Source organism: Myiozetetes cayanensis, unplaced genomic scaffold (assembly GCF_022539395.1).
Source record: "Myiozetetes cayanensis isolate MyiCay16 unplaced genomic scaffold, myiCay2020 scf12, whole genome shotgun sequence".
Taxonomy (NCBI): Eukaryota; Metazoa; Chordata; class Aves; order Passeriformes; family Tyrannidae; genus Myiozetetes; species Myiozetetes cayanensis.
Genome location: NW_026086826.1, coordinates 13016246 through 13042096, shown reverse-complemented (window position 1 = coordinate 13042096; position 25851 = coordinate 13016246). Strand labels below are relative to the sequence as shown.

General features: G+C 45.2%; 2 protein-coding genes across 6 annotated transcripts; both read left to right on the top strand.

The window, feature by feature from the left end:
• Window positions 1-6566: 6566 nt before the first annotated feature.
• On the top strand, window positions 6567-15950 carry DEPDC1 (DEP domain containing 1). Of its 4 annotated transcripts, none has more exons than XM_050306844.1 (12): window positions 6567-6620; window positions 7072-7337; window positions 7939-8083; window positions 8654-8772; window positions 9159-9289; window positions 9862-9909; window positions 10042-10182; window positions 10684-11523; window positions 12108-12280; window positions 13033-13209; window positions 13427-13612; window positions 15287-15950. In XM_050306844.1, exons 1-12 carry the CDS (start codon window positions 6573-6575, stop codon window positions 15425-15427), a joined length of 2415 nt encoding a protein of 804 aa, XP_050162801.1. In that variant the 5' UTR covers window positions 6567-6572; the 3' UTR covers window positions 15428-15950. The 4 variants fall into 4 exon arrangements, with proteins under 4 accessions (XP_050162801.1, XP_050162800.1, XP_050162805.1 ...); XM_050306843.1 differs by having other exon boundaries at window positions 10657-11523; XM_050306848.1 differs by lacking the exon at window positions 10684-11523.
• A 2952-nt stretch (window positions 15951-18902) lies between these two features.
• RPE65 (retinoid isomerohydrolase RPE65) lies at window positions 18903-25833 on the top strand. 2 transcript variants are annotated; one of them, XM_050307195.1, is made up of 14 exons: window positions 18903-18936; window positions 19724-19806; window positions 20152-20302; window positions 20595-20702; window positions 20792-20933; window positions 21576-21723; window positions 21974-22055; window positions 22256-22388; window positions 22508-22647; window positions 23536-23665; window positions 24515-24629; window positions 24726-24820; window positions 24909-25020; window positions 25682-25833. In XM_050307195.1, the coding sequence occupies exons 1-14, from the start codon at window positions 18926-18928 to the stop codon at window positions 25831-25833; spliced, it is 1602 nt and encodes a 533-aa protein (XP_050163152.1). In that variant the 5' UTR covers window positions 18903-18925. The 2 variants fall into 2 exon arrangements, with proteins under 2 accessions (XP_050163152.1, XP_050163151.1); XM_050307194.1 differs by having other exon boundaries at window positions 24515-24820.
• The last annotated feature ends 18 nt before the right edge of the window (window positions 25834-25851 follow it).

The following is a 25851-nucleotide window of genomic DNA, read 5'->3' as shown; positions in this document are numbered from 1 at the left end:
CTGAAGTAACTACTTGTTAAAGGTTTATTACGGAGTCAGAAAATCCATTTTCTTTCATAGTGCAGGAGTCATTCAATCAAGTTCAGTCATGTGAACAAGTAGACACATGGAAGGCAAATTTCACTTTTTTTCCAAAGAAATACCATGGTTCTAAACTCTTTACATACTAAGTACAGATATTAAATTACCAGAGCAAACTTTATTTTGCTGTTACACCCAACAGGAACCTACACTTTGCATCTTTCCTTCTAAAAACCATCTCCAGAGTGGAACCCACAGAACACAGAAATCACAGTTCACACATTCTATTCATCCTAATTCCCTCCCTGAAAGAAAATCTGATTAAATCCCTATGGAATTACCTAGTTTCCCTCCATTCTCATCTATTTTATTTTACTCATGAAGTAAATGGTTGTCCACCCTTCCTTGATGAAGCTGTTGGGTAATTTGAGGCACTGACAATTTTTATCACATATTTTCCAAGCCTTCTTAGATTAATACAAGTGAGAATAGCAACAGACACTGTTAAGTCCTTAAACTAACTAAATAACTATTTTTATTATTATAATTGTAACCATTTTTTTTCCCCAGAGGTAAGATAAATTTCTAGAAGAATTTTGTCCTGTTTCAGGCTGGATCCCACACCATGGAAGAAAGTACTATCATGGAGTGACTTCGGAATTCAGCCAAATCAGCAAGAAGCAAACTCAGCTGTTTCCCTTTGCTAAATTATATTTCACATCCACTATTTAATTATATCTTAAGCCAAATGACTCGGGGAGAAAAAGCACAAGTTAATTAACATATCATGACACAGGATATAAAAACCCTTTGACAGTCTAATAAATAATATACCAAAGGCAAAGTAAAAGGGCTCTAATTTAAGATTGGCTCAAAAATACCTCCAGCTCACTCTGGCTGTATTAATTAAGCATGTTTGAAGCTAGGACAGCTCATGTCTATACATGCAAAGGCTTTCCCTAAAGCCAGAGCTTCAGAGACTGAATTAATATCAATACTTAATCCCAGGTATAGCAGCTGAAATCAGTATTTCCATGGCATTTTTGTATTTGGCATCTTTGAATCCCATTAAAAATAAAACAGGTTTTCATTAAAGCCACAACCTTCATCCACTAAGACTGTTTCAAGCACTAGTTGTTAATTATAGATTAAACATTCCTGCAAGACTTTGAAACTGTGCTTGAAACTAACCCAAATAAACTAAGCTCAGTGTTCCTGAATAGTTATAGATCACACAACTTCACCCACATTTTAATTGTTTTAATGTATTTAACACGGCAGGAATTTTCTCTTCCAAAATGCTCTTTGTGCACATCACCCTATAGTAGGATAACATTCACGTTACAACTATTCCTGCTACAGCTACGTACATAGTTACACACCATACTCTCATCCACTTGATAGTCTTTTCCCTCTTACAACCATTAATAAGTAAAATGTTGTTATTTCTACACTAAGTGTTCCAAACATTCCTTCTTGACATGTTTATTCAGCTCGAAAGTAGAGCAATTTACACTCCAAGAGATATTTACACCCTTGAAGTAGTAATATACAAATTAAAGTCCTATGGGGTTAAGGAATTGTACAGTCATAAAAAAAAGTTATGTTATTCAAGATTTCAAGGCTTTCCTTTATGGCTTTCTTACAAGCCTTCAGCACACTCACACATTTTTATAAGCTACTGGAAAAGAATCACTCAGAGCCTCATACTGGAGAAACAGCACTAAGAACAGCAAAGGAAAAAAGTAACATTTTCCTACCTGATTTCAGGATAGATTCTCATCCCAAGGATCGCTCCCAGGTCTCCAGATCAAAGAATTCTCTCCAGAACACCCAAAGAGGTTTGAGGCAGAAAACACACAAGCGCAGCCTGAGGGTTACTTATATCAACCAACACCTGGGGGGAAGTGACCGCACCCCTCAGCAGGTGGATACAAACTAATCAGTAGAGGATGGGGCTGAAGGGCAGACCCTGAGCAGCTCAGGCCTCCCTTGTTAACTCATTAAGGCAGGAGGAGTTGGGAGCTGGGTAAATACATTGCTTTACATAAAAATTGAGTGAGGAAAGGAGGAGGGTGTTCTTCACTGTGCCAGGTGCAACAGGACAAGGTGCTGATGCATCATCACTCCAAGGGAAAAAAACATAACACAGTGCTCACTTTGCTTGAGTTTAAAGGGGAAAGATGCCCAGAACTCCTCAACTTTTGTGGGAGAAAGGAAAGTGGTTGGGAATCCTGAGTTACTGAGGAGGAGAGCAGTAGGTCTCAGGTAATCATTCAAGGCTGAACAGCAACAGAGAATCATATCTTGAGTTGGAAGGACCCACAGGGATCACTGAGTGCAGCTCCTGGCCCTGCACAGGACACCCCAACAATCCCCCCCTGTCCCTAAGGGCATTGTCCAAATGCTCCTTGAGCTCTGTCAGCCTTGCCCTGGGGAGCCTGTTCAGTGCCCAACCACCCTCTGGGGGTAGAACTTTTTCCTGAGATCCAACCTAAACCTGCCCTGACACAGCTCCAGCTGTTCCCTCGGGTCCTACAAGGTTTATCTTGCTTACTGCGTTTGGGTTTTCTACACCATTGCATAAAATCTGCCCTCTAAGTGGCTTTTTGTTCAAACTACTGACTCTACGTGAGGTAAAGTTCAGCAGGAGTAGAAAAATATATGGTTCCAAACCAAAATTCTTCTTTTCTTAAATTCTCACACAATTTTCATGATCACCCTCACAGACATTCGCCTCTGTTCTTGTTCCCACACCAATCCTTCTGAAAAGTGTCTGTGGAATGACAAGTACAGTTGTTCCATCTCCAGAAAGCAGCAAATCAGCTGAAATGTTGAGAGCTGGAAGCTGTGAAATTCCACAGAATTGATTTTCTAAGAAAAAAAAACTTCATTGAAATGAAATGGTGGCAATTGCTGCAGTTTGTCTCCAATACACGTATTCTCCCAGTCACATCCAGCCCAGAATAGGTTCTTTGTCTACAAAATGTTGCTCTTTTACAGTATGTATAAAAAAATAAAAAATAAAAAAAGTGAAATCCAGCCCTCACTTTTTAATATCCTCAAAAAACGATGCATAATGTTCTTGGGGGCAAAGAATTGCTTAAATGTTTTATCAATGTACAGCTGAGTTCCTACCTGGTTATCTCAATGAGAACTTTGCATTAAGGACTCACATATCTTTGTGCTGTTACACATTTTTATGCTGTTTGTTTCATTGCCCTAAATATCAGGCAATTTGTTTCACCCACTCTGAATATAGAAGCAATTCCCCCCAGTCATAACTTAAAGAGATGTGCATGAAAGAGTAGCAGCAGCACAGTAACAGAGCCTGACACCTTCATGGCACTTCATAGCACTGCTGGGTCCCACTATCAGCTTTCCTACTCACTGTGCTTACACCAAAAATCCAAATATTTCAGTTTTCCATCATTGCTCCTGGTCATCCCAGCAGCAGAACTGTCATGGCTGTTACTGCAGTTCTATGCACTTGGCCTTACCAGCGATCAAACCCAACAGTTGGTTGTGGTAAAAAACACAAAATCACAAAATCCTAGACTGGTTTGGGTTGGGAGAGACCTTAAAGCCCATCCAGTTTCACTTCCTGGCATGGGCAGGGACACCTTCCACTATCCCAGGTTTCTCCAAGCCCCATCCAACCTGGCCTTGGACACTTCCAGGGATGGGGCAGCCACAGCTTCCCCAGGGAACAGTCCATAATCTAAATTCCTTCATGTTTTTAAATCAGTCCCTATTTGACCTTAAGGCCAAGAATGTTAATTCAGCTGCACTAGACATCAAGAGATCAATCTTAAGTGTTTCCAATTAGCTTTATTCCTCTGTCTAAAACCCACTAGAACAAAGACCTACAGCATGTTCAGCTCACACGGTGAAAAACAATCCAGAGGCACAGCCATAACCTTGATATTCCAAATGAACTCTATTAATCTCTCTTTATTTGCCCTTCCACTGTTCCTGGTAGTAGACACCATCAAACGATTATAAATAAGGAGCAGAACATAAAGCTTTACTTTTCCCATTATTTTCCTTTCTGTGTTTTTTTCTGACCTTTGATTGTGAAGAGTCCCATTGATGCTCTCGGTGTGGGTTGACACCTGGGTAGGTATTTGTAATTCTTTAATGAAAATAAAGGAAAGAAAAAGACTGAAGCATAACGAAATCTCATTGTAAAGCCATAAAAGCTGGCTCTAGGAATATTTTTAGTGACCTGAAGGTGGCCTCCAATCATTTTTAAGGCTGACTGTATTTCCAGTTGATTGCATCTATTCATGAGTGTGGAGGGATAAAAATACACAACACTTTTATTGTATTTGCCGGACATGTCCCTAAAATCTCTTCCCTTGCTCTAAGAGATGAAGCTTTACAAAATGTATTACATCATTTGTAAGCAGTAGGTTGGGTGCAAATACATCAAGCATTACGTTTTTAAATGACCTCAGAGAAGGAATATGGGAAGTAATCCATTTAATCCATTGTGAAACAGTTGCAGTCATCATTTTCTGCAGACTTATGGGATTTCCCTAAGATAATCAGTAAATTGATTTATACCCTTGCACAGGTTCAGAGCCTGGGTTAGTGGGAAAATCAGCACCACTTTGTGTCTTGGTTTGTTCTCAGATTGATGAGAAAAGAAAACAGAAGGTGAGTGGTTGCAACATGAGTGATGAAAAGGATCCCTAAAGTTTTTGTATCTAATCAGAGAATACATGTCTTTCTTATTCTAATCAGTAATTAATACATCTTCACTGAGTTTTGAATGGCCTCCAACAGGTGCCACAGCTCAAACACCTGAGAGAAGTTACCAGAAACCAGCTTTGAGTGGCACCTGCAAATCCTTTTGCAAGCAAATAAAAGCAGCACAGCCCTCCTTCCTCCATACTGGTTATATAGTTGGGAAACCAGTTTTCCCAGGGCTCTTTGAGCCCTGGTTGGGCTGGGAGGCACCACCCAGGTGTCTGTGTGTTCTGGATTTTTATTTCTATTGTTTTCACTGGGCTGTAGCTTTGAGTCTGTTACAGCCATCCATTGCTTCAGTCTATTTGTTATGCTGGCGTGTTTTCTCACTGCAGTGATGGTTTTATTCTTTCTTATAAAAGTGTCTGAGGTATTTGTGTGTCTTTATTGACTATAAAAGAAGTTTAAGTGGTGTGACTAAAGCATCTGAGCAATGGAGGGCTGCATCAAGGTGAAATAAAACACTCGTGGGGTATTTATAGCTCCCAGGTTACAAATATACTAGCTCTAGAGGATCTGAGATTAAAAGCCAAACAGTGAAAGCTATGCTGTTGTAACATTTGTTGGGGTTGGTCTGGGGGATTTTTGGGTAGAGTGGTCTCTAGAGTACCTATATCTGTGGGAAATACCCAGGATGAGGAGGGGAGCTGGAAAGATGCATTTCTTAAAGGAGTTAATGTCGTGTGTAAGCTCTGTGCTGATCCCATGGGATCTAAGAGATGTGTCAGCCCCACCTGCCTCTCCGGGTGTTGTCTGGGAAGATGCTCTGAATCCTGGGCTGCGGCCACTAGGTTGGAGGTGATTCTCCCCCTCTGTTCTGCTCGTGTGAGACCCCACCTGGGTCACTGGGTACAGTTTTGGTGTCCCCAGCATGGGAAGGATATGGAACTGTTGGCACAAGTCCAGAGGAGGCCACAAAGTTGATAAGAGGAGTGGAGAACCTTCCCTATGGAGAGAGGCTGGGAGAGCTGGGGCTAGTCAGCCTGGAGAGGAGAAGGTTGTGTGGAGACCTCAGAGCCCCTTCCAGTCTGAAGGGGCTACAGGGAACTGGAGTGGCAGGACAAGGACTAATGGGCTCAAACTGGGAGAGAGGAAATTTAGGCTGCATATTAGGAAGAAAACATTGGCTGTGAGGGCAGTGAGGCTCTGGCCCAGGTTGCCCAGAGAAGCTGTGGCTGTTCCATTCCTGGAAGCATCCAAGACCAGGTTGGACAGGGCTTGGAGCAACCTGGGATAGTAGAAGGTGTCACTGACCATGGTAGGGGTGGGACTGGATGAGTTTTAAGGTCCTTCCCAACCTGAGTCATTCTGGGATTATATTTAAAAAGTAAAAATTCATGTAGGTTTTTATCTCATTCTCCCCTAATTGATAATGGAGGTCAAAGCTTCACAAACAGAAGGAGTTTTATTGACATCCACTCAGTCTCCGAAGGGGCTGCCAAGCCACACCTTCACCTCTGGAGCAGCTCGGACATGAGGTGGGGCCAGGTGTCATAGCATGGTAATTACTGTTAAGTAATTAGCTGTGATTATTTGATTGCTGTTCCGTATCACCGCTCATCGCTGTTGGGTAATTAACGCCTGTGACGGCGCTCGGGACGCGACCGGGGCAGGAACCGAACCCGCGGCCACACGATCTCCCCGGGCCTGCCCGCCGGGACGTCACGCGTCACGTGCCCCCGGCTCGCCCAATCCGCGGCCGCCGGCGGATTCGAACGGCGGCGGCCGTTGGAGGCTCATGTGGGGCGCGCCGGCAGGGGGCGCTGTGCCCGCCCGGGGCCGGCGGAGGGGCCGCGATGGCGGGGCCGGGGCCGGGGCCGGGGCCGTACCGCGCCACCCGCCTGGTGAGCACCGGGGAGCGGGCGGCTGCCGGGGGAGCGCTGTGGGACAGGAGGCGGCTCTGCCCCTCCTGGATGCTGTCGTGACACGTGGGTGTCCTGGGACCCTCTGCCCCCTGTCGTGACACGTGGATGCTCAGGGACACCCCCTGCCACGGCGTGCGGGTGCTCTGGTGTCCAGTGCCCACTGTCACGCCATGTGGGTGACCACGGACACTCCCCCCGTACCTGCTATCACGATATAGGGGTACCTTGCTGCCTGCCATCCTGTGACTCCCGTCACGACCTGTGGGTGTGTTAGGGCACTGTCGTGACATGTAGGTGCCCTGGAACAACCCTTGCCCACTGTCACGATATGCGGGTGCGCTGGGCCCCCCCCACCCCGTGCCATTGGTACTCGCAATGCTCAACTTGAGGCTTTAACTTTCAATTCTTGGCTGTTTTGTCTCCCGTGCAGTGGAACGAGATCACCAAGTACTTCCGAGCGGGAATGCCCCTGAGGAAACACAGGCAGCACTTCAGGAAACACGGGAGCTGTTTCACTGCCTCGGAAGCCGTGGATTGGCTCCATGAGGTGCTCAGGAATAACAGCAACTTCGGTCCCGAGGTGACCAGGCAGCAAACATTGCAGTTACTGAGGAAATTCCTCAAGAACCACGTCATTGAGGATATAAAAGGGAGGTGGGGAGCTGAAAACCTGGAAGACAACGGTGCCCTGTACAGGTATTGAGATTAAAACTATTTAATGGCTCTTCAGGTTAAGAATTTGATTTTAAAATACTCAGATTTGGGCTGAGCAGTTGGGCCAAAAACTTAATTATTAGAATCGTTTCGCTCGTCTCAGTGTTTTACTTTGCTCTGATTCTCAGTATTGACCATACATCCTGTCTGCTTAGGGTTGTTTCCATGCTCTTGTCTATCCAAGCCTTTCATTGGAATACATTCTGCTCTCCAGTGCTGTGACGGGGAGCCAGGGAGTGGTTTGTAGTAGCTCCCTGATGCGCTTACTTCACCTGTACCTTTTACAGAAAGTCTAAATGGGAAATGGAGCCAAACAGCTTGAAAATGACAGGTCCTCACTTTTCACATTCTGGGCTTAGTGCTCTGTAAACATTTGAGCATCTTCAGCTTGACTTTGGCATCAAGAAAAACAGCCCAAAGTTAATTTATCATATGATAAAGAAAAAAAAAATCAGTGTTTCCCTTATTATTTTCCTGAATCTCTTCAGAATCTTACAGAGTCACAGGATATTGTTTCGCTTAAGTACTTATTTTATCTAATCTATTCTGAATGTATTTCACTCATCTCTCCCACCCATTACAGATTTCCTTCAACATCTCCGGTTAAACCTCTACCAAGCCCACCAAGAGAGAACTTGGAAAACTTCCCTGCAGACAAAGAAAAACTCTTTAAATTGCCCCATTTATCCAAGAGGACTTTGAAAAAACACGAGTTACTGCAGTCCCTGGTAATAATTTCTGTTTCTTTCATAATTGCAGTTGTCTTGTATTGTCTTCATTTAAAACAAACAAACAAACATAAAACTAGAGTCAATCACCTTTTAGCATCACTGTTCTGTTGTGGCATCTCCGCTTTCAGCTTGAGAAGTAATTTGGTAGTTAAGAAATTAAGAAGTATTAAGAAATAAATTAGTATGGGAGGATTTTTGTTTTCTTCTGGAAGTATTGGGAGGGACAAATAAAAGACACAAATTATTTAACTGGTCAGCTTTTTGGAAAAGATTGAATGTGTGTCACTTTATTCATTTGGAATTTGTGTATGTGCATAAATTATGAATTTAGATTCCAATCCTGAAGGAGGATATTCATTTATAAATATGTTTGGATGTGAGATGTTTCTACCTTTTAAATTGCTGGTTTTGGGATTGATCTTTTGCTTTTTAGTTGTGTGTGCTTACATTTCAGTGCTAAGGCTGAAATACCATGTGGAATTTATTGTTCCACAGCATTTCCTATACTTCTGATTCCAATTTTACTTGATTTTGAATTATCTTACATTATAAACTTCTCATTTTCAGGAAAACCTAGAAAAAACAAAGCCTGATGTGATAAAAGAAAACAAGGAAGACACACTACAAAGGAAGGAGATAAGCCAGCAATATGTGCAAGAAACTTGGAGAAATATCATTCTGATACAGTAAGTAATTAAAAATAGCACCTTCTCATATGAGTGCTTTGGGTGTGAAATAGCCCATCAACCTTTTAAGCTGAAGATTTTTACTGACTGTTCTCTACATAGGCTTCCTAATGTGTTTATTAACATTGGATTGTTGCATTTAAGGAATTCTTGATTATTTGCTGTTGCTGAAGTATATTTGAGTACCACTGATGCTCTTCCTTACTGATTGTTGCTGTTTGTACCAGAGAAAAGTGTGTCCTCAAATTGTTCTCTTGAAAGTGATAATTCATTAAACAGCAGATGAGCTTATTAAGCAGCTGGTTTTGAATAGATAGGGAAAGAACTGGTTTTTCCTTCATCACTACAATCCTTGTAGACACCCCCTGCTCTTGCTCTCCCCACAGTTTGCAGACCATTCTGGGCCTCCCATCGCTGGAGGAGGTTCTGCAGCCGGCACAGGTGGTCCCTGAGCACGTCATGTACAACATGAGCAACACCAGCAAACATGGGGTGGTGATTCTGCAGAACAAGTCAGGTGAGACTGATTTCCCTAGTTTTGCTTAAAGATCCTATGTGGTGTAATTACAACAGTAATTAATATATTTCATGGTCTGTCTTTCACACTTTTTTCCCCACTCAGTTTTCCCAACTGAGTACAGTTCAGTATATTTGTCTAGAAGATTTGTAGATATATTGCATTCATTCTTTATAGAACAAGATAGTCACAGAATCCTGGAATGGTTTGGGTTAAGAGGAACATTAAAGCTCATCCAGTCCCACCCCCTGCCACAGACAGGGACACCTTCCACTATCCCAGCTTGCTCTAAGCCCCATCCAACCTGGCCTTGAACACTTGCAGGGATGGGGCAGCCTGGGCCAGGGCCTCACCACCCTCACAGGCAAGAATTTCTTCCTGATATTTAATCTAACCCTGCCTTCCTTCAACTTAAAGCCATTCCCCCTTGTCCTGTCAAAATTACATGTGTAGCAGTATTTTAAATTAATTTAAAATTTGATCTTTTGTATTTGAGGTGTTATTTAATATGTGTGCCATTGTTTGTATTAGTCATTAAGTCTTTGGGCTTATGTCTTTTTTTTATATTTTAGAAGACCTCCCTCACTGGGTGCTTTCAGCTATGAAGTGCCTCGCATACTGTAAGTCACTGAAGAGTTTTTAAGTTATGGAAACTTATTTTGAATGTTGAAAGTAAATATTCATTATTATTTGTTTTATAATGCAATTGTGAAATTTTTTTGTGTGAATTTTCTTTCTTCACCTCTTTCCAGGGCCCAGAAACAATGACATGAGCCAAGCAACTTACAGTGGGTTTGAACGAGACGTGTTCAGAACAGTTGCTGATTATTTTCTCAGTCTCCCTGAGCCATTACTTACTTTTGAATACTATGAACTTTTTGTTAATGTTTTAGGTATGTATGAATTTAGAAAGGATCAGTGAAACTGTAAGTTCATATCAGCTGGGGAACGAATCTGTAAATCAAAGCAGACCTTGGTCCCTAATCTGTGTGGCAGCTCGAATCTTAGGAGGATCATCACTGCTCTCACTCTGTATTACAGTATTAATTGAAATGTAGTTCTGTCTTGTGATTTCCTATTTAAATTGCTGTCTGAGCTCACCTTCTAAATATTCAGTAACTTAAAAATACAGCTCATTCTGTCTGTCCTCAGTACTGCACTGTATTACCTTTCTTATTCTTGCATGTTGTTTGCAATTATCTTGCTAAGTTGCTTTTGAACTGAGCTAAATTCTTCTTAGGTTTTACTAACAGTCAACTGTAAATTAATATCTTCCCTTTGTTGTCTTCTCTGCTCAGGTAGCAGCTTTCAGAACTGGTTCATTTTCATACCACTTGCATCTTAACTTCTATTTCATTTTCTGATAGTTATGTGTGGCTACATCACAATTCCAGATCTGTGCAGTGGAAAACATTCTGTCCAAGATGAGAAATGTGACCCACAGCCTTCAAAAACTCTTCACTTGAACTCTTTCAAGTCAACTGAGTGTCTTCTCCTAAGCCTGATCCACAAAGAGCCTGACAAGAAAAAGAAAGATGAAGCTTCCAGAAGGTTTTCTTCAGAAGAGCTGACTGTCCAAAACCAACACACAAAAACATGGCAGCAATATAAACTGAGACAGCAGCAAGGTAGTGCTGGTAATCTGATAGGAGGAAGCTGCCAGAATCTTTCAGGTGTCAGGAAGGAACAAGATCCACCTGGAGCCTTTAGGACAAGGTGTTACTCCTTGGAAAGAATCGGAGCTGCTCCTTCAAGTGTGTGTGGTAAAGGAGGATGCGATTCCTTCAGGGAAGGTGGTGTGAACACCATCACAAGAAATGGAAACCAGTCATTGCTGTGTGAGCACAAAGCTAATTCTGTGTTGGAGCTGGGCTGTGATAACATCTGTCAAACACAAACCCAGGGCATCAAGAGAGTGTCTGCCTCAGCTCTGCAGGGTGAGCTGTTGGATGGCACTCACGTGTCAAAGCAGATGTGCTGCTCTCTGAGTTCACTGGGCAAGAGGAACTGCAGGAGCTGCACAGCCATTAACAGACCAGTTGCTGAAATCATAGTAAAGCCAAGGGCTCAGCTCTGGGAGCAAGGAAACCCAAATCCCTCTGGGGTGGCTGCTTCAGTGGACGTCAGGACTGAGGATTCCGAAATCACCATCAAAAAGAGACTCTGCAGAAGCAGCACAGAACTCTCAGAAAGCTCTTTCACCCCCTCCCCTTGTGTGTTGACTGGCACGCAAAGTAAGATGGCTTTCTGCAGCATGTTGTACTGCTTGTTGTATGGCCTGACTAATCTCTGCTTCCTCCACCTCTGGCACTGTTGCTAGGTTTGTTGAAATGCATAGAACATGGATTTGGGGTTTGTTTTTTTTTTTTTAAATCTGGTTGCTGAATAGCATTTTTTAAATTGCTGTAGCTCTGCTAATAGTAGCATGTAATGTTTTTGGAGTAAAAATTGATGTGTCAGTAAGTACCTTTCTGCTCAGGTAAGTGATAAGAGATCCTGCCCCAGACACTGAGAGTGAGAATTTGCACAGACCTGTCTGTTGGAGATGATGTATTTTTATGGTCTTTGAATAACATTTTCTGGGAATAACATTAGTGTCATTCTTTAATTGTATTATGGTCTTAAGTGCCTCAGCAATTTATCCTAATGCAGCAAGTTGAAAATGACTACACCAACAAAGGTCCTTACCTTACCAGCAGATTTCTCTGAAACATTGAAAATCATCTTGGTAAAATACAAGATTTCTGGTACTGTTGAAAAAATACACTGAGAGTTGATTCAAATCCTAATGCCAGCTGTCTTTGCAATTGCGTTGCAGATCTCCTGCAGCCTCACTTGGAAAGGATTGCTGTGGAAGCTCTACAGATCTGCTGTTTGCTGCTTCCACCCCCAAACCGTAGGAGGCTCCAGCTTCTGATGCGGATGATCGCTCGGATCAGTGGGAATGTTGACATGCCACGGCTGCACGATGCCATGGGCAACAGGTCCTTGGTAAGAAAGCCACAAGGGCAGTATGCCTGTTGTAAGAATGTTGCTGAATTAATGCTCAGAATCACTGCTTAAAGCAGGGAGGCAAGAACCTCAAGTTCAGCATGCTGCAAGTACTAACAGGCAGACTTTTCATCTCCAGAATACGCGCAGAAATCTGACTGAACAAGCACTTTCTTGTCTCTATCTAAGAGACCTTAAATATTCACGTTGCTGTTGTTTATGTTGGTGGAGAAATCACTTCTTAGAGGAATTCTTTAGTCTGATTTCTTATCCAAGTGCTATTTAGAATTACAGCATCAAAGAGAAGCTATGTCTGCCCTGTCCTTGGAAGTGTCCAGGGCCAGGTTGGATGGGACTTGGAGCAACCTGGTCTAGTGGAAGGTGTCCCTGCCCATGGCAAGGGGTGGGATTGGATGGGCTTTGAGGTCCTTCCCAACCCAAACCAGTCTATGATTCTATTCTGTGATTCTGTGAAGATGTACATTTTTCTATAGGTTTCAATAGGTTCTTTTTAATATGTGTTTCTTAATTGAAAGTGCCATTCAGTTCAAGAAAAGTAGAAGTCTTAGGTTATGAGAAGTTACTTTAAAAAACACTATTATCAATTTCCTTCCTTGCTTGACCAGCGGTGCAGGCAAGAAAAATTTCAGTGAAAATTGGTGTGAAGAATTTATTGTGCCGCTGTGTAGAGTGGAGAGAAAGCAAATAAATCCACAACTGTGTGTACTTACTGATGTACTGGACTCTCCCAGCTGATCCAGACATTTTCCCGCTGTGTGCTGCGCTGTGCAGAGGAAGTGGACCTGGATGAGCTGCTTTCTACACGACTGGTTTCATTTCTGATGGACCATCAGCAGGAAATATTCCAGGTCCCAATTCACCTGCAGGTCGCTGTGCGAGACCACCTTGAATATGTGCGGGTGGCTCAGGTTGGTGGTACCAGGGGAGTTTAAATTCATTTGCTCGTTGTTCTGAAGGTGGGATGGGAAAGTGCAAATAAAAGCAGTATGGTTTCAGTGTATAGATATTAATTATAATGTTTTGCAGCTGTGCTGCTACTGTAAATTAATGGGTGTGGATGTTTGTGAGTTCTTACTGAAATAGTACAGAATCAGCTGAGTATTTACAGACCCCTTTTTCTTCCAGTGCAAATGTCCCAAGGAAGAAATTTGTGCCGTATTGCCAACGTATTCGTACTGCAAACAAATCACTCCTCAGGAGTTCGAGGAACAAAAGGTTTCTACCTCTCAAGCTGCAGTGGCAGAGCTCTTGGAGAACATTATCAAGGATAAAAATTTGTCTGTGAAAGACAAAAAGAAAAAGTTAAAACAGGTGAGGAAGTTTCACCTGCTTCCGAAATGCCTTTGTGAGGGAAGGGCTCAGTCAACAGAGCCTGGTGCAGAAGAGGGGGGAAGCAGAGTGTTTCATGAGAAATACATGCACAGAAGAGCTGTTGGATGTTTCGTGTGCTCTGGTGGGGATTTTAAGGACAGTGTCTAATACTGGGGGAATGGCTTCCCACTGCCAGAGGGCAGGGATAGATGGGATATTGGGAAGGAATTCTTTGCTGTGAGGGCGGTGAGGCCCTGGCACAGGTTACCTGGAGAAGCTGTGGCTGCCCAATGCCTGCAAGTGTCCAAGGCCAGGTTGGACAGGGCTTGGAGCAACCTGGGAGAGTGGAAGGTGTCCCTGCCCATGGCAGGGGGTGGAACAAGGTGAGCTTTAAGGTCCTTCCCAACCCAAATCTTCCATGATAATATACAGCATTTGACACTGGCAGTAGGGGTGTTCAAATAATGGCTTAAAACCAGTATAAAGTTACTCTGAGATCCTGCTCTCCATTAAATAATACCTGATGGAATTAACAGCCTAGTTTCCTGTAGTGCATTGGCCTTCAAGTCACCATTAATATGCCATAGGTGAGCTTAAAACCAATAGCTGTTAAAAACAGTAATTTTTTGCTTTAAGAGGCCAACCTCTTTAACTGTTCACAATCCTGAATCGTTCTTTTTGTGGCCTTGGCTTTGTGTTTTGTAACATTTATATTCCTCAAGATTATCTTGCACTTCTCTGGCCTACTAATATCTTGCTTAATACTAAAGCTAAAACACTGCAGTTCTGGCAGGATTTAATCCTGGAGGGGTTTTTATTTTGCGGAAAAACTTTTGGCAAGTTCTTCTGCCCAATGGAATAGCTTTGTACTTGTCCTGAAATCTCCTAAGCAAATCTTGTGACTCAAGTTTAAACAAGCAGCTTTTCAGAGCAGGAACTCTTTGGTGCCCCTCCTCCAGCTCCTGCCACACTGAGTTTCATGTGTGTTGTGGAAACTTTCTAGGCCTGCAAAAGGGAGGCTGGACTTTGGTTCAAGATCATTACAACTTCCTGCATTTCAGACTTGAAATAAGTGAGCACTAAGATGTGATTCACAGCAACAGGTGAAAGAGGAGGAAGGAAATAAACTAAAATCTTCTAATAGTAAAATGTAAAAGTAGATAGTTAAATTTTTGATCAATTCTCACAAAGTCCAGAAGCAGCTTTGTACTGTGACGGCCACAGGTGAGCAAAGCTGAGTTTTAAATTTCCCAGAGCCATATCATTATAGTCCTGCCATTTGAGCTGGGATAGCCATGGTGTGATAAATCACAACTTTTGCAGTGATTGTTCAGCTTTGGGTACTTGGGGTAGGTTGAATCCAGCAGTGGAAAGGTTTGGCTGATGTTCAGGTTTGTTAGCTGTATAGATTATTTACAGTTAGTCATCTCTTCCCAAGGCCTGGCATGGGGAACAGGCCAAATATCATAAACACGTCTCTGATTCCAGGTATTTTCCTTTAGTTGTGTATCTGCAGGAATTGAAATGAGATGGAATCAGAGTGGTAAGGTTTTCAGTGAGAACCCCTCCAGAGCAGGTGAATCTTGGCTCCCAGTTGGGTAAAACAGACTTTTTAGCTGGAGATTTTTGATGGAGTGTGGGATTTTATTGTGATTGCTGCTTGTGTGTGCTCAGTTCCAGAGGGAATACCCCCAGATCTACCAGAACAGGTTCCCAACGACAGAGAGCGAAGCGATGCTGCTGGAGAACAAACCCACCATCAAGCAGCCCATGCTCAGCCTGAGGAAGCCCAGGTTCCGGAGCCTGAGGTATTAATGTCACCACACTTGAGCCATTTATCTCCTGGATGGGAGTCTGAATGATTCACCAGAGGAATTGCTGCAGGAATTTGATTCTGGCTGTGTGTAGAAGGAAGAAATGTTTACATGGACACTGTGCTGAAAGGTGCCAAAATACTCTTGGTTTTTATGCAGATATTTTTGAATAACTTCTAAGAGAGAAATATTTATCTGTTTACAAATTATTACAATATAGCGTGTGTAGGAAAAGGTGAAAATAAGCACGAAGCTGTTGTTAACCAAAAATTTATATATGGTTTTCTATGGGAAACTAATGACCTGCCTCTTGTAACCTTTTAATATCTGGTCAGGAATTTGTGTCATTTATTGTAGTTTGTGTAGGTTTTAATGTCTGTGTGTTGTGACTAAGTGCCTTCTCTATTCTCAAAATATTTGTCTTTAAACAAAAGAAGTTCTGTGAGTTCAGGACCAGGAGAGCCAGAAGTTCACCATGAATTTTCTGCCTCCCTAAAATGCTTGTGTTTATCTCATCTGTAAAACTCCTGTCAGCTTTTATATATTTATTTATATTAAAAGTCTTTAAGTATATTTCTGACATTTTCATGGAAAATTTATTTTGGATCTATTGGTGTGATTCTCAAAATAGGAGTGATGAATGATATTTGATATTAATTCTGGTAAGACCAAGGCTCCCCCACAGGAATATTTCTGGGAGAGAATAATTAATTATAATTAATTAATCTGCTGCATGGCTTTGAGATCCCAGACTAGTTTGGGTTGGGAGGGACCTTAAAACCCATCTCATTCTGCTTTCCAGCAGACCAGGTTGCTCTTTCCAGGGATAGGGCAGCCACACCTGCTCTGGGCAACATCTGGAACCAGATGTTTTGGAAGGATGGGTGCTTCCTTGGTGTGTTTGGCCAGTGCATGGTTCAGGTACCTCACCCAGTTTGCAGCTGTGCTCTGGAGATGCATCCCTGGTGCTCTGTCACATCTTGCCCCTTCCTAGGACAAGAATCTGAATTGTCCTTTTGCCTGCACGTGCAGAATTACATTCATTGCCAAAAAAACCACTCATCAAAATAAAGTAAATCTCAATGTTTCATCTTTTTACCTGCTTTGGGTTTGTTTGGGTGTTTTGATGTCTCGTGGGGAGGCTCTGTAAGAGTCTTATGCAAGGTCCCAGGCTCAGTCAGACACTTATTCCAGATGAGGGTCTTGGTTGAGGATTGTCACTTTTACATTTGTGACCATGAGGCTGGGCTTCAGTTTTTTCCCCAAATATATCCTTTTGCTCTTTTTTTTTTTTTGAAGCTTTTGTAACTGAAAAACCCAAATTAGCCCCATTTAACCTGTTTTAATGATGCTTCAATGTCCTGTAGATAACTTTCCACTTGGAGGGCAGGTGCAAGATGTTTCTCCCTTGTAACACCTGCAGTCAAGTCCTTTTAACACTCCAGTATCTGCCTGAACTTGATTCCAACATTTCCCAACCTGTTCCCTGTTGTTGTGTAAATGCTTTGTTTATGTGTTCCAGTTAAGTAACTGATTAGGTGAGAAGCTCACATTTTCCAGGATTTGGCTTTTAAAGGCCTGCCCTCATTTTTCCCAGTTCTTGATCCAGGTTATTTAATGTTCCCTTCTAAGATTTTGACAGAGCTTAACAGAAATGGGAATAAATGGACAAATTGACACACTGTGGGACAATAAAACATTCCAAATCAATGACAAAAATTCACATATGGAACTTAAGGCTACTCACACCGTCCTTTTTACAGCCTTGGATTATTTTAATCCACTTGAAACAGACAGAAGTCAATAACTGTTCCCTCCTTTTCCTGCAGAGAAAAGCAGGAGGAGTTGTTGGTGCTTGTGCCTCAGAGCACATTTTTTGCTAATTAGCACCAATAACTCCTTTTTAATAAACTCCTTATTAATTGCAAGGAATAGCAGTTCTGTAATGAGTTTGTGGGTTATCTGCTGTCCTGTGCTGTTCTGGTGTTGGTGTCACACCAGAGGAGTCACCTGGTCAGGTAACATTCAGGAGGAGAACTTCACTGCTGGTGTGTGGGGCCAAAGATGTTTTGAGATCTCTGCCTGGAGGAGGACAAGGCTGGGGAAGATGCTATCACCATGAACACATGGAATTTTCATGGCATCAAACATTAAGATGCAGTTTTGAGTCCTTCTCCTGGAATTAATTAAAAATCTCCACATGACTTGGAATGCTGAGAGGCCTTGAGTTTGCACTCAAGTTTATATTGAGTTTATTTATTGCCAGGAGACTTCCACTGAGAAATTACCATATAATTATGGTTATTAATCCAAAGAATTAATGGGAGGCCTCAGTCACAGCTCATGAAGGCTCAATGCCTTCAGTGAGAAGCCTCAAATGAACCCTCAATCCAAATGGGAACACTCTGTCTTGAAAAGAGGGAGCAAACAAACAAAACCAGGGAAGGAAGCCAAGCTTCACGTGATGATTGTGGCAGCAGATCAAACAGAGGGATGTTTAAAGTCTATTTTTCTCCTTTCACCCCAGCTTTGATCACTGTGTCCATCTAACATGGGAGGAGCACCCAAATGTACATGGTATTATGGAACATCTTCATCTTCTGCCATGAACTGCCTGTGAGGGGACAGCACTAAACTCTGATTTCATTAATCTTTGAAGTCACTCTTCACAGCACTGTTGTTTTCATAAATGTTGACTCTTGCTACAGGTGGTTCCTGATGATGAGCCTGGAGAAGGAGATGGAGGGAGACCTCTGGGTTGGCAGCTCTGATCTCTGCTCTGATGACCAGCGAACGGCTGGAGCTGTGCCAGGAGATATATAGTCTGGATATCACAAAAAGGTTCTTCCCCAGAGGGTGGTCGGGCACTGAACAGGCTCCCCAGGGCAGTGGTCACAGCACCAAGGCTGCCAGAGCTCAAGCAGCATTTGGACAATGCTCTCAGGGATGGGGGGGATTGTTGGGGTGTCCTGCACAGGACCAAGAGTTGGACTCTAATTTGTGTGAAATCCTTCCAAATCAGGTTATTCCAGGATGTTTGACACTGGCATCTCCTTATCTCTGGGTGTCTCAATGTCGTGTCACTCCAAGGTGAGGCTCTGGAAGAGCCATTCCCTGCTGCCCTGGGTCCATGTTGAATCCAGGCAGGTCTCCTGTGCCCTGTGGTGCCAGAGCAGGACCCAGTGCCGGTGCCAACACCTGGCATGGCTCCAGCACGCTCCGTTTCACTCCTCCTTGGGATTTTTTTCTTTGTAATCACTTCTGCTTGGGAAGAATTTAGGTCTCAGAAAAGCAGTCAAAGCCCTTTTTTGTGTGGAGGGCAGGACAAAAGCTCCCAAACCCGGGAGGATTTGGGTGGTGAAAGCCGGCTCTGTTCCCAGGAGGCTCTCACTGGCAGGGGCTTCCCTGGGCAGGGCGGGCTCAGCACCCCATAAATACCCTGCACACAGCTCTGCTCTGAGCTTGGCTGCGGAGGCTCAGGCCCTTCATCAGGGAGAGGATGTACAGCCAGTGAGTATTCCTGAAGCTCCTCTCTATGGGAGACGATCATGGATCACCATCTTGGTGGAGCATTGGCTGGGGCAGCTGTAGGGTTGGAGGTCAGCGTGGTTCGGGGGGCAGGAGGAGGAGGAGGAAGGTCTCCCTGTGTCAGTGTTCATGCTGGTAGTTCCTGTTCCAAGGTGTGGTTCTGGTCCAGGAGGACAGGCTCACCTCCAGGTTCCAGGGGATAGTCCAGAATTTGGAGTCATAGAATCCCAAATGGGTTTAGGTTGAAGGGACTGTAAATCCTATCTCATTCCACTCCCTTTCCACTAGACCAGGTTGCTCCAAGCCCTGTCCCACCTGGCCTTGGACACTTCCAGGGATGGGGCAGTCACAGCTGCTCTGGGCAGAGCACACTGGTCTGTCTGCTGTGTCTTCATGGGATTTGCAGTGATAAAATTGGAACCCAACAATTAATTCTTTGCTTAAAGAAAAAGAAAGGAAAAAGGCAAAAAAAAAATCTTCTCCAAGACCTGAGAGATAAAAGCTGGATTCTGCTTCCTAATGATCTGACTATCCTGGATTTATCAGTGGATGGGGTGTTTGCTGCAGGGCTGTGGTGTGGGCTTTTCCTCAGTGTTCCCTCTCCCTCGACACACTCAGCCTTTTCCTCCATGAAGTTCTCGTGCTTCTCCCTCCTGATGCCTCAAGTTCTTTGCAAGTCATGGCTCAGTCTGTCCAGAAGAACTGCCCCTCCCTGGGAGCAGGTTCCCAGCACTGCCCATCTCAAGCTAACCTAGCTTTACCCTTCCAGAGTGGAGCATCCAGCCGGGGGCTACAAGAAGCTCTTTGAGACGGTGGAGGAACTGTCCTCTCCAGTGACCACCCATGTCACAGGTTGGTCTGGTCCCTGATCTCCTGCCTGGCTTTGTTCACAGAGCTCAGGGGCCTCCAGGGCTCAGAGACTTCACTGGAAGTGAAGGACTTCACAGGGCTAGGGATCTGGGGTGGAGGAAGGAGAGACTGGGTGGGAGAACCTTTAGATATTTCAGTACTGAATATCTTGGTCTACATCAAGTGTGGTGGGGAAGAAAACAGAGTTTAAAGACCTCATGGGTGTTTAAATAAGAAGTTGCATAAGCCTTAAAAAAAATAAGTTTGAAGTTTTGTTCTTTTTGTTGTCACCATAAAAATTCCTTGGTCTGATTTGCCGTGTGCATCCCAACGCTGCCTCTCCCACAGGCCGGATTCCTACCTGGCTGCGAGGAAGCCTCCTGAGGTGTGGTCCTGGCTTGTTCGAGGTGGGCTCGGAGCCCTATTACCACCTCTTCGATGGCCAGGCATTGCTCCACAAGTTTGACTTCAAGGAGGGGCACGTCACCTACCACAGAAGGTACATGGCAGTTTTCCAAGGAACGAATACATCGGGAAGCATTTGCTTGACTGGGAGTGTTGGGGACAGGCTCTGGAAGGCACCAGTTATTTTTAGTCCATGGGATTATTGGAAGAGCTTGATCAGTGATATCATTAAACCAGCTCCAAGTGCAACATGAGGCTGTGGGGACCCACGGCTCTCGAGAGCTTAATCACAGGAATATTCATATTTATTCATATTTATTCATATTTAACTGCACAGCCTGTTGTGGTTTTATGTGTAAGGGGGTTTCTCCTCCTCACCCTCCCAGGTTTATCAGGACTGACTGTTATGTGCGAGCAATGACGGAGAAAAGGATTGTTATAACGGAGTTCGGCACCTACGCTTACCCAGACCCCTGCAAGAACATCTTCTCCAGGTACTGGGGTCCTGCAGCTGCTGCAGCCATGTCCCACAGAGCTCCTGCTTCCCAGAGGCCCTGACTGCCTGTCCATTCTCTCTGCTCAGGTTCTTCTCCTACTTCAAAGGTGTGGAGGTCACAGACAACGCCCTGGTTAACGTCTACCCTGTGGGTGAGGATTACTATGCCTGCACCGAGACCAACTTCATAACCAGGATTAACCCAGACACCTTAGAGACAATTAAGCAGGTGGGTTTTTGTCCTGGGATGGAAAAGTTATGGAGCAGTAAAACTAAAATGAAAATCATGTAATTACATACTGTTTTCAGTTGGCAGGGACCTTAAAGCTTCATTCCACCCCCTGCCATTGGCAGGGACACCTTCCACTATCCCAGGTTGTCCCATCCAACCAGGCCTTGGACCCTTCGAGGGATGGGGCAGCCACAGCTTCTCTGGGCAACCTGTGCCAGGGCCTCACCACCCTCACAACCAACAATTCCTTCTCAATATCCCATCTAATCCTGACCTCTGTCAGTGGGAAGCCACTCCCTGTGTCCTGTCCCTCTAGGCCCTTGTCCCAAGTCCCTCTCCAGCACTCTTGGAGCCCCTATAAGCCCTGGAAGGGGCTCTAAGGTCTCCCTGGAGACTTTTCCAGGTAAATACTCCCAGCTCTCCCAGCCTGTCTCCAGAGCAGAAAAGCTCCAGCCCCTGGAGCTCCAGCTCTGTGTTCATGCTTGGGCTGGAGTTTGCAAATTGGAACTCAATTGCAGCCTTAGAAAAGAACTTCTCACATCCAATGCAAGGATATATTGAGTCATGACACCTTGCAGAGCCAGTGACTCCCCATTGCCTCCCAAGAAAGCTCCTGATTGTCTCCATTTTGTTCTCCAGGTGGATCTCTGTAAATACGTGTCCATTAACGGGGTAACGGCTCATCCCCACATTGAGGACGATGGGACAGTTTACAACATTGGGAATTGCTTTGGAAAAAACTTTGCCCTCGCCTACAACATCATCCGGATTCCACCACTGCAGGCAGGTCAGTCAGTCCTGCCTCTGAGCCATGTGGGAAAATCTTAGAAACCATTTCTTCATCCTTTAAATGCGTCTTGCCATTGAGGATTGTTTTTTTTTCAAGCTTCTTTAGATTTTATTTGCTTTTTAAGTGCTGTATTTAAAACACTTCCAAGTGGTTTCTAAACCATGAATTTCCTTTGTGTTAAAGGCAGACATTTGCTGGGTAAATATGTACAGACTATGTTAACCCCTCCTTGTCTGTCCCATTCCAGACAAGGAGGACCCGATGAACAAGTCACAGGTGGTGGTGCAGTTCCCCTGCAGTGACAGGTTTAAGCCGTCCTACGTCCACAGGTAACATTCTATGGGGTCAGCAGGTCAGCTGGAACCAGGGACTTGTTCTCACATGTAATCAGCAACAAAAACTAGGTTGTTTACCAAAAGCAGGGTAATTGTAAGGGATGATCCATGTGATGAGATGAAGCACTATGTGGTTGTTGTCCAAACTAAGCCAGTGAGCCTGACCTGATGTGCCCCCCTGCATTTCTAAACAGCTTTGGGCTGACCTCAAACTACATTGTGTTTGTGGAAACACCAGTGAAAATCAACCTCCTCAAGTTCCTCTCCTCCTGGAGCCTCTGGGGAGCCAACTACATGGACTGCTTTGAGTCCAATGAAACCATGGGGGTAAGCAGAGGGTCATCCCCAAATGGGGTCTGGGCAGCCAGACCCACACTGGGAGGTCCATGGTATTGGTTTCACCTTCATTTCCCTGAGCCTTATCCAGGCTACTGGTTGGTTCTCAGGTGTGGATCCATGTGGCCGAGAAGAAGAAGGGCCGGCTCCTCAACATCAAGTACCGCACCTCGGCCTTCAACCTCTTCCACCACATTAACACCTATGAGGACAACGGGTTCCTCATCGTCGACCTCTGCACGTGGAAGGGGTGAGTCCGAGGGGCCCTGGGCACCACAGCTCCCCCTGAATGAGCTGGGGAGGCCAGTGGAGCCCTGCACCAGACAGTGCTGGAATCACTTCTGGCACTTGGCACCAACCCATCTAATCACTAACACATGGGGACATGCAGACTACACAGCATGAAGATATCCAGAGGTGCAAGGAGCCTATTTGACATTCATTTTCCAAGAAAAAGAAAATTTTATCTTATGTTTACTTTAATAAATGTCAGTGACTGCTGAAGGCTGATGCTATTCTGGCTGGGGCTGCAGTGAGCAGGGTCTGGGTGAAATTTGAATGCTGCTCTTTGTGTAAACACAGAGATGTGGCACTGAAATGGTGAAGCCCAACCCTGTGTTGGCTGCATACCCAAGACACCCTGAGTTGAGCTGATCCTGGCACAGAGTTGTAGGATCCCAGAGTGGTTTGGGCTGGGAGGGACCTTAAAGCTCATCTTGTTCCACCCCCTGCCATGGGCAGGGACACCTTCCACTCTCCCAGGTTGCTCCAAGCCCCATCCTGTGCTTGTGCTGAGCACCAGCATTTGCTGGTTTTCCTCCCAGGGAACACGGAGCACACACAGCTCAGCTCTGCCAAGGAGCTAGACTGGGACTTGTGTTACTCTGTGTGCCCAGAGAAGCTGTGGCTGCCCCATTCCTGGAAGTGTCCAAGGCCAGGTTGGACCGGGCTTGGAGCAACCTGGTCTAGTGGAAGGTATCCCTGCCCATAGCAGGGGTTGGAACAGGATGAACTTTAAGGTCCCTTCCAACCCAAACCATTCTATGATTCTACTGAATTTTAGGGAAAAAACATCTGCACTTCAACTCCCACTTGCAAACCCATCTCTGTTTCTCTCTGTGATGCTGTTTCCCTGCAGGTTTGAGTTTATTTACAATTACCTGTACTTGGCCAACCTTCGGGGAAACTGGGATGAGGTGAAGCGCCACGCAGAGAAGGCCCCGCAGCCTGAGGCCCGCAGATATGTCCTGCCCCTCAACATCGACAAGGTACCCACTCTGGCCAGCACAGGGCTCTGCCTGGTTCAAATTCAACATTTTCATGAGAAGAGGAAACTTAAAGGAGAGGTCCTCAGAGAAACTTTATTTTTGCTTTAGCTCATCAGGGTTATTCTGGTTTATTTCCCATACAACTGCTGAGAGTGGTTGTGGCTGCCCCAGCCCTGCAAGTATCAAGTCCAGTTTGGATGGGGCTTGGAGCAACTTGGGATAGTGGAAGGTGTCCCTGCCTATGTTAGCGGGTGGAATGAGATGGGCTTTGAGGTCCCTCCTAAACCAAACTCTTTGATGATTCCATTCTGTTCGTAGCAGAGGCTGTGGGGCAGAAACTAATCCTGGAAGCTACTGCTCCTGGGAGGGGAGAAGGGGGCAGCTGCAACTCAAGCGTGTGTGGTTCGATCCTCTAGCCCTCAGTGTGAGGTCCCTGGAGCTGCCAGCCTGGCACAGAGCTCACTGGCTGGCAGCTGCTGGGTTCCTTTCCAGCTCTCGTGGTCCCTGGTGGGTGGGCCAGGGCCTGTCAGGGCTGTGCTCAGCCGAGCCGCCCATGGAGCTCACTGGGCTGCAGATTGAGTGAGAAGTGCAAGCCCACGTGGCAGTGCTTAATGAAAACCTCTGAATGTCCCAAGGAGGGGAAAAAAGTTGTGTTTACAAGCACAGTGATGGCTGAGGAGCAGGACAGTTCTGCACTACTGCCAAGAACACGGCAGCAGTCGCCTCCCTGCAGCTCCCGAGGCTCTGCTGTGTGCTGCCGCCTTCCCTGGACCATGTTTGCGACAGATCTGTGCAAAGACACTCAGAAATGTGTTCCTCCAGTCTCCTGGGTGTTTCTCTTTGTGCCAGGCTGACACAGGGAAGAACCTGGTCACCCTGCCCTACACGACAGCCACAGCAACACTGCGCAGTGACGAGACCATCTGGCTGGAGCCTGAAGTGATTTTCTCAGGGCCGCGTCACGGTACAAATGAGACCCCAAATCCCAACAGCACAAGTACTGCCTGCACTCCCTGCCCCACTGATCCTCATGCTTTTATATATTTATTTTTTATTGCAGCCTTTGAGTTCCCACAGATCAACTACAAGAAATACAGTGGGAAGCCATACACATATACGTATGGGCTGGGGCTGAATCACTTTGTCCCAGACAGGGTAACTATCAAAGAATGGGTGATGGTTTCAGTTTGGGGACAACAAAGAATATTTCTGAGCTGGGGTTTTTGGTTTTCCCCTCCTTTAGCTCTGCAAGCTGAACGTTAAGACCAAGGAGACCTGGGTGTGGCAGGAGCCGGACTCGTACCCGTCGGAGCCCATCTTTGTTTCCCATCCGGATGCTCTGGAGGAAGATGATGGTAATGCTCATGGGGTTTGGGTCAGCTGGCACCAGGCTGGCTGCAGGGCTGGGCCAGAGGTGGGCAGGGGCAGAGCCCACAGGCAGCTCCTGGACCAGATGTGCCAGGTACTAACAGTGGTGGGAAGTTTCTGAGGAAATTTCTGAGGAAAATTAAATGAAAACAGAGGAGAAAGACCTCAAGGTCTAGATGAAATTTTGTCTTCATTTTTTAGCTTTTTGACAATTTTCTCACAGTTTTAAAAAGAACTATAGGAGCTGCTGTGCCACAGCACCACAGGCTGGCAAAGCCAGCAGTGGCAAGAGCCCAAATAGTATGAGAAATAAATATACAATCATAGAAGCATGGAATGGTTTGATTTGGAAGGGATCTTAATGATTATTTAATTCCAGCTCCCTGCCATAGGCAGGGACATCTTCCACTATCCCAGGTTGCTCCAAGCCCCGTCCAACCTGGCCTTGGTAACTTCTAGGGATGGGGCAGACACAGCTTCTCTGGATAGCCTGAGCCAGTGTCACCACCTCCCTCAGCACCGTTGATCACACAATTCCAATGGGATTTACAGTGTTTGAGTGCGAATGGCTGCTCTCTCCATGCCCAGCCCTGGGGACAGACACTGCCCACACTCACCTGGGATATCCCCTTCGTGTTTTCACTGCAGGGGTTGTGCTGAGCATTGTGATCAGCCCAGGCACGGGGCCCAAGCCTGCCTACCTGCTCATCCTCAGCGCCAAGGACATGAGCGAGGTGGCCCGGGCCGAGGTGGAGGTGAACATCCCTGTGACCTTCCACGGGTACTTCAAGAGAGCGTGACCCTGCCAGCCACGCCTC